The sequence below is a fragment of the Otolemur garnettii genome, unplaced genomic scaffold, assembly GCF_000181295.1.
Source record: "Otolemur garnettii isolate 467f Iridium unplaced genomic scaffold, OtoGar3 scaffold00324, whole genome shotgun sequence".
Classification (NCBI taxonomy): domain Eukaryota; kingdom Metazoa; phylum Chordata; class Mammalia; order Primates; family Galagidae; genus Otolemur; species Otolemur garnettii.
In genome coordinates this window covers 295,534-304,148 of record NW_003852719.1, presented here as the reverse complement: position 1 = coordinate 304,148, position 8,615 = coordinate 295,534, and the positions used below count along the sequence as shown (strand labels likewise).

The 8,615-nt window shown below is 41.9% G+C and overlaps 1 protein-coding gene across 1 annotated transcript in view; it reads left to right on the top strand.

Moving 5' to 3' along the window:
* The window catches only part of PALLD (palladin, cytoskeletal associated protein), a 240,054-nt gene that overhangs the window by 107,159 nt on the left and 124,280 nt on the right, over positions 1-8,615 (top strand). The window contains exons 5-7 of the mRNA XM_003803530.2: positions 1,623-1,697; positions 3,335-3,476; positions 4,249-4,272. Of these exons, the coding sequence (XP_003803578.1) occupies positions 1,623-1,697; positions 3,335-3,476; positions 4,249-4,272 (241 nt within the window). The remainder of the gene's footprint in view (positions 1-1,622; positions 1,698-3,334; positions 3,477-4,248; positions 4,273-8,615) is intronic.

The window sequence follows — 8,615 nt, the reverse complement described above, 5'->3', positions numbered from 1 at the left end:
GGACTTAAAACTATTGTAAGTTAAATACAACTCACATGGCAGTTAATATTAAAGACCACACTCAGAGAAGGGTTTTCCCCACACTCTGAGATGTGAATTCATCCCTGTCCTGTGGCCATCACAGTGCCACCTTTATTGTCTAAGGAGCACTCAGAGGGGTTTGTACCTGAAGTGTGTGACATACACTCTGTGATAGGGAGAAAATGCAAGCAACAGAGAAAAGGCATTTGTGTTCATAAACTTGCATCAACCAGTATAAATTACTCAGAGATGGCATATTAATCATCAATGTTAAACCCCTATACCAGAGTGAATTTTACAGAAATATTTCTGAAACACTCACTGAATATGATGGAATGTGTTCAGGTGTAACACAGAAGCCTAAGAACAGAAAGCTATGTGTGTATCTGAGTATGTGCATATCATAATAGCACAAAGAGCACATTTTTAAATGGCTTAACCTCAGCAGGAATACTGATAATGTAACACATCCCATGTTTATCACTGGGAGAGTGAAGTGCTAAGAGAAGCTCCATCTTTCAATGGCTCTGGGGACTGTCACACCAAGGTTAGGCTTTGGAGCCAGACTGCCTGGATCTGAACCCCAGAACTACCTTTTCCTAACCATGGGGCCGTAAGCAAATGACATGCCTAGTTTATTTACCTGCAAAATGAAGATGATGGCACCACCCATCTCCCAGTATTATTAAGAGGATTCAGTGCATTAATCTTCATATATATGTGGCACAGAGTAAATACTATAAAAGTGTTTATACATTCTTTGGACATAAAAAGTGAAATGTGAAACTCAGCCCCCCCCAATCACAATCTACAAAAAGGTCTTCCAGGAGTAATGAATAAGGTCCGTTACCATCCTATCTTGTCTACAACCTTTGCAACATTCTTCATGACTTCCTGTGGCATATTTAGATATGTAATACCAGGTCACCATCATCTTGGGTTAAGAAGCTAGCAACCACTTATATAAGTGAACAAATCCAGATTATTTGAAAATAAGTGATGGCGCACAGAGAAATGTTTTCCATTCACTATTCACGTATCTAGAGATGTGAGTAAGAAATTCACCATTCAATAAGTGTTTTAGTGCCTTTATTTGTTTTTTCTTTTCTTTTTGGGGGGGGCACATCAAGACAAAAGTAATACATATTCCTTTTCTCCTCATTTCCCATAATCCCTATACTGGAAAAGAGTGCAAGTTAAGAATAAGACAGGTAGATGCTTGATAACTTACTTTAACCCTCCACTGCCAATAGCTGATGCTTTTTATTTAATGATTCCAGGCTGTATTTAAAAATAAAATGTAAGGTCTGTGAGAACTTTTAAAAAGATCCTTGTGTTAGTCCCACACATAGAAATCCATTTGGTAATAGCATTTAAAAGCTTGTGGATCCCCAGGGACCTGGGGAACTTTTACCTTGGATATCCTTTAGGACAGAGAAGAGTAACAGATGTGAACAAAGGAAGCTGAACAACATCTGCAGAGTGATGTATGGTGATGCTTTCATTCCTGTGCAGCACTCCCCATAATGAAAGTTCCTTTATCCCATCTTTTCAGCAATTTGTGCATCTAGAATTTGATCCATCTGTCTCTGCCTTTTCAGGTTCAAAGCCCAACTTCATATCTCTGCCGACCTGATGGAACCACTGCTGCCTACTTCCCTCCTGTGTTCACCAAGGTCTGACATCTGGAAGTCCCATTCTCTGCGTTTGCCGTGGTCTTTGAATTCTGCTTACATGTGACTTTGTGTAACAGTCTTTACAAATCACAGTGAACAGATTAGAAGGCTGACTATCACGGTTACCTTTGGGGCTACATAGATATTTGCTGAACAACTACTGTGTGACAATAATCTTGTGACAAGTCTGAAAGATATGGATGTGGTCAGGGACCTGCTAGAGCTTAAAATTGAATGGAAAAGCCAAGATGGTAGAAAAATATAAGGCATAAAAGTGTGTGGGAAATTGCTTGGGAGATTGAGGAGGTTTTGTAGGAAATCATAAAAATGGACTAATTTTCAGTTTGTTCTGTCACTGATTTGCATATCTAGGCTGGATGACATCCCTATCGCTCTGTGACAGCATTTCATCCCCTTTTTCTTTTCTTTTCTTTTCTTTTTGAGGGGGGATTATAAAGTTTTCTTAAAAGACATTTTAAAAGCTGAAATAAAAGGAAAGATGGTGCCATGCATGTGGACTGGAAAACTGTGAAGTCCTGACTCCCAATTAATCTATACTTCATGCAAATCTAGCTAAAATCCCAACATGGGTTTAGCAACCTGATTCCAAAAGTTGTGTGGAAGAATCACTTCCTAGACTTCTGGAAGTCCCACAGGATTTCAGCACACCGACCACCACTCACTGTAGCTATTGTTTTTTCCCAGGTTATCATTTATTGTCCCCTCAGATAATTCACACCAAACCAAATCAAACAAAAACCCACACACACTCCCTAATGTGAATTTGCTTGCTTTTGGGTCTGTGTATAGGTAAAGTACTTTATTATGTCTGAATTATTTTAAGAGGCCTTCATGCTTTACATCAGATCTAATACACGAAGTCAAAAAGTTTAAACAAGCCCTTTGTTAGTTTATCCCGGGGGAGGAAGAGAGAGAGAAGAAATGTGAAGGAGCTATTGATGTCCTGATATTTAATAACAAGCATGAAAAGCTATACCTCTCTGCATCTGTAAAGCCAAATTAATTTCTAATATTTTGGATCATAAGAACGTTTAGGTCTGGAGGTGGAATGGGGTGAGAGGGAGCAAAACACAGCAAGTGAAGAGGGAGTGAAGCCCACTGAGGGAGAAAGGCGACTCTCACAATGACGAAATACGAAAATCCATTTGCTCAGCAAACCTGACATAGGAAGTGCGGTGGGCAGAGCTGGTGGGGAGTATGTGGAAAGGTTAGAGCATGTGAAAACAAGTGTATATGCTTTTAAACTGGTTTTTATTAGAATTCACGTTCATTTGGAGTGTGTGTTGAGAAGCGTGCATTCCACTGGCTCAGTTGCTCTAAATGCAGAGGGAGAAAGTTAACAGTAGTGACTGTCAAATTCTGTAAATTAAAAAGAATCAATGAAATTTGCAGACAGGCCAGAGAATTCTGCAGAACCTTATTCAACTTGTGACAGGAGGTTATGAAGAGTGCTGGTCAGTGGGCACAAAGGTGTCCATCTTTACCTAAGTCAGTGGCCATTATTTTGTGATGCATTTGTATTTTGGATTTTTGTCTATAGTTTGAATTTTTATTCTGCACTGTGAAATTGCTAAAAATGTACCAGTGTCTGATGGGGACATCTTGTTTGAATTCAGGATCTGCAAAACACAGCCGTGGCAGAGGGCCAGGCTGTGGTCCTGGAGTGCCGAGCCCGTGGAGCACCCCCTCTGCAGGTGCAGTGGTTCCGGCAAGGGAGTGAAATCCAAGACTCTCCAGATTTCAGAATTCTACAGAAAAGTAAGGAGAGGTGCTCATTTCCCTAAATCTGACCACTTTATTGCTTTATTTTCTATAGCTTCAGAAAAACTGAGAGGGTATAATCATTCCAGTGAACTGAACTATATTTTCCTTTTTTTGAAACAGAGTCTCATTATTTCACCCTGGGTAGAGTGCTGTGCCATCATAGCTCACAGCAACCTCAGGCTCTTGGGCTCAAGTAATCCTCTTGCCTCAGGTTTTCAATTTGTAGTAGAGATGGGGTCTACTATTACTCAGGTTGACTTTGAACTCCTGAGCTCAAGTAGTCTACCCACCTCGGCCTCTTGAGTGCTGGGATCACAGGCCTGAGCCACCTTGCCCAGCCTTGAACTGTATTTTCAAAGAGTGGAAAGACCAGATGTTCCGCAGTGTGCGAGATCTGGTAAATTAAAGCAGTGGCCTCTTTGAAACACTGATGGAAGTTATATTTCCTTTCTTCAAAAAATGCAAGTATACATTAGGGCTCAAAGTTGGGTAAATAATTTTAGGAGGTTCACAAATCTACCACAGGTCATCTATGAACTGCAGTTTAAAAACTTTCTAGTGTGAGGTGTTAACTGGCACTCAAGTGTCTGTATTTATAGAAACGAGAATTGACCTTCTGTCACCTCTTTGGTACTGTGGAATTTGGCTAATGTTTCTGCAGATGTGTTCTAGACAGTGTTACAGAAACAGATTGGTAAGTTTATTATTTAATGGAGCTCCATTCTAATACTCTGTTCTGATTTTTTTTTTTCCATGTGGCATGCAGAGCCTAGATCTACAGCTGAACCTGGTAAGAATCTCTTTTTGGGTGGAGGGAGGTAAACAGATCTTTTGAGTTTCAGTAGTTCTTTGTTTCTGCTTTAAAGCCTTAAGCAGAGTAATGTTTTTGCAGTTGCCTGGAAATGTGAAACCCCCTTAAAGACAATATCGTCTTTATCGCTGGTCTGCACACTGCATTTTACATCAACTTCTTTATTAGTAAAACATTAACTTCCACCCAGACAAGAGGGTCAAGTTCAGTAACTTCAGACTTTGTAAAATACAGTCTTTTATATTCAGAAAGCAAACGGAAGTATTGATGAGAAAACATCCTCCCAAAATCCTGGTAGAAAAGAACAATCTGCCTCTGACTCCTGCTGACCCAAACCCCCTCACAACTGGGCTTCCTAGCCGGACCAGAACAGCCTGAGGACATCAGCAAAACTGACCCCCAGGCATTTCTCATTTCTGTGCCCTAAGCCATAAACTTTTACTGTTCTATAAGCAGAAGAAAGTCATGTTGCCTCAGGATCTCTCTCCTGCCAGGTCATTTGACCTCTTCAGGGCCCAGCTGGCTCCACCTCAGACTTCTTGTATATTTATGACTCCTCACAGACCAAAAGGGTGTTGGTAAAGGAAACAAAATTTTTATCTAGGTATTTCATAGTGTGTCCTCCCCAAGACTATTTTCTTTTGTATTTTCCCCATCATCAAAGTCTCTCACTTATTTCTTAGCAAAGGGTAGGAAAACAGCACTGTCCTGTGTATGCGTCTGCACCAGCGTCCAGATCTTGCCACATGTGCTTCAGGAGCCATCTGCTCTGACCCTTCCCTTCTTTCACTGAACAGTTTGCTGTTTTGCTTCTGGAACATAGTTTTGGTCATAAATCATTTAATAAAATTAGTCCTAAGCGGCTTCAGGAAATCACCTGACTTCTAGAATTTGGAGGTTCTCTCTGGGGTAGGGCAGGTCAGATTACTTGGGCATTCTCTGAACCTCTCATGCTTGAGTACTGGCTTTTTTTTTTTTTTTTTTTGAGACAGAGCCTCAAGCTGTCCCCCTGGGTAGAGTGCCGTGGCATCACAGCTCACAGCAACCTCCAAGTCCTGGGCTCCAGCGACTCTCCTGCCTCAGCCTCCCAAGTAGCTGGGACCACAGGCACCCACCACAACGCCCAGCTATTTTTTGGTTGCAGCCATCATTGTTTGGCCGGCCCAGGCTGGATTTGAACCCGCCAGCTTAGGTGTATGTGGCTGGCACCCTAGCTGCTTGAGCCACAGGCGCCAAGCCTGAGTACTGGCTTTTTAAAAGCAGTATCTGACTGTTTCAGGACCTGCGTTTTCAGAGAGAAGGAGCAGCATCCTCGGGGAAATCTGAGCTGATCTGCTGCCTTCCCATGAGGAGTGACAGCTTGAGGAAGTCACCCACTCACACACTTGTGTAAAGACATAGCTGTATATTTCGTCTGTAGTATGTCTTTGTATGAAATTGCTTACTGCTAGTTCCCTGATACAAGGAACTTCTGAGACTAAACCCGCTGCATTAGCTATTGTGGAAATCCTGTTGGGAGTTAAGGCACATCTTTTGCTTTTACTATTTTAAATAGAATAGAACTGAATCTTTCTTTTATCTGTAAGAAATAGCTTATTATATGAAATAAACCTATAAAGCAATTGTCTTCTAATGTCTATTTATGTACAAATAAGACTGAAATCTTGAGCCAGAAATTCTGAAAACATTATCACTGGAGTAGATTAAGGCTGTTTTTGATGATGCATTTTAGACTCTGAACAGATCCCTGCACCTCTTTGGTGTTGTCGGCCCTCGTCTCAGTGTGATGGTGATTCACGAAATGTCTTCCGTAATTTAGGCTGGAAAATCACAGACTATAACTGTCATCTGAAAATTCAAAACAGAGGTTAGAAACTTCACAGTTTAGTTTTTAGTATGTGTATATTTGAAAATGGAAAACACTCAGAATATACTGGCTACGGTGGGCAGAGTAACTGGGGATGAGGAGGGGGTGGAAACCTCTCCAGCCCATGTCCCCCCACTGCCCCACACCCACTCTGCAGACACTCCCTCTCTTTCACTGAACAGTTTGCTGTTTTGTTTCTAGAACATAGTTTTGGTCATAAATCATTTAATAAAATTAGTCCTAAGTGGCTTCATGGAATCACCTGACCTCTAGAACTTACTTTTTTTTTTTGAGATGGAGCCTCAAGCTGTCCCCCTGGGCAGAGTGCCATGGCATTACAGCTCACAGCAACCTCCAACTCCTGGGCTCAAGCGAGTCTCCTGCCTCCGCCTCCCAAGTAGCTGGGACCACAGGCGCCCGCCACAACGCCCGGCTATTTTTTGGTTGCAGCCGTCATTGTTGTTTGGCGGGTCCGGGCTGGGGATTCGAACCCGCCACCTTAGGTGTACGTGGCTGGCGCCTTAGCCTGGTTGAGCTATAGGCACCGAGCCTAGAACTTACTTTTAACGTGGCAAAACCATGAATAAAAGCAGAGATTGTGGAAGGCCTTCATCTGAAACCTCACGTTCTTGACATGTGTAAATATGCTTCTTTTCTATGTTCACTTGAGTTTTCTTATTTTTATTTTCACCTTTACTTAGATCTGAAAGTATTTAAGAAAATAGACTCCTGCATCACAACCACAATAAAAGCATTTGCTGAAAACAGTTTTTTCTTGGTAGAGAAATATTTCAAGCTAATCTTACATAAGGAAAAAACATATGTAGTCAGGAGCTCTTAAAAAATTAACACAGGGCAGCACCTGTGGCTCAGTGGGTTGGGTGCCAGCCCCATGTACCAAGGGTGGCAGGTTTGAACCTGGCCCCGGCCAAATTGCAACAAAAAATAGCTGGGCATTGTGGCGGTTGCCTGTGGTCCCAGCTACTTGGGAGGCTGAGACGAGAATTGCCTACGCCCAGGAGTTGGAGGTTGCTGTGAGCTGTGATGCTACGGCACTCTACCAAGGGTGACAAATAAGACTCTGTCTCTTAAAAAAAAAAATTAACATAACAGATTTTCTCTGACCTCTAATAACTTTGCCATGATTATATTTACCCTGACACTATGAGAGCTGCTCCTTTCTCAGAATTCTCTGCTTCAGAAAACCTGCTGTTGACATGTAGTGTTAAACAAAATCTATGATCGTGTTTTGTTGTTATTGTTGTTGTTGTTTTTGAAACCAAGTCTTAATATGTTGCCCTCAGTAGACTGCTGTGGCATCACAGCTCACAGCAACCTCAAACTCGGGCTTACGCGATTTTCTTGCCTCATCCTCCCAAGTAGCTGGGACTACAGGCACTCACCACAACACCCAGCTATTTTTTTGTTGCATTTGTTGTTGTTTAGCTGGCCTGGCTGGGTTCAGACCCATCAACCCAGGTGTACATGGCTGGCGCCCTCCCCACTGAGCCACAGGCGCTGCCTGTGGTCATGTTTTTTGAACCTGAACACATGAGTGACCACTCAAGTAACTGCTTATGTGTGTTGCTGTAAGAACCTCAGAACAAGCAAATGTTAAAGCATATTTGTATTTAAACAAGTTTCAGCATGTCTGAAACTGGTATGATTCTACCAGTTGCCCAGGATTTCCCTTACATTAAAGTTGAAGTTGTAAGAGAAAAACCAAAAAATAAATATGACTGTTTACTTTCCTTAAATGACCCAATTGACTATTATATCTAATGGACCACTGAATTTGTCAATTATACAGAGGGTGCGAAAAATACACACATTTTAAGAAAGAAAAAATAATATGTGCTGATAACAAAAGATGAACACAAGTCGCATTGAGCACCTCTTGTAGTTGCAGAAGTCAAACATGACTTGAGTATTACAAATTTAATACAGTTTTTTCCTTAAAATGTGTATACATGTTTTTGGCATCTCTGTAGACATGTGTATGGGAATTGTCTTCTCTGATTTTCAGCCATTGTTAAGTGGAAAGGAGAAAACCAAGACATACCCACAATTCATCTGAGGCAAGAGATAAATTTTATAGGACTGGGTCGGTGATACTTTCCACATGGTAAAACATAAATATCCTTTGAAGTTCAGGAAAATATTTGAGCATTCAGATGTTATCACCCTCCCTTTCTGCTCTTTTCCCTTCCCTTAGTCACTTGCTCTCTCTTGGATGCCAGCTTTTGTGAGTGTTCCTTTCCTCCCTCCCCTCTCTCCCTTCTTCCCCTCTCCCCACCTCTCCCTCCTCTCTCCCTCCTCTCTCCTCTCTCTCCCCTCTCTCTTCCCTCTCTCTCCCCTCACTCTCTATCCCCTCTCCCTCCCATCTCCTCTCTTCCCTCTCTCTCCTATCTCTCCTCTCTCTCTTCTCTCTCTCTCCTCTCTCTTCCCTCTCTCT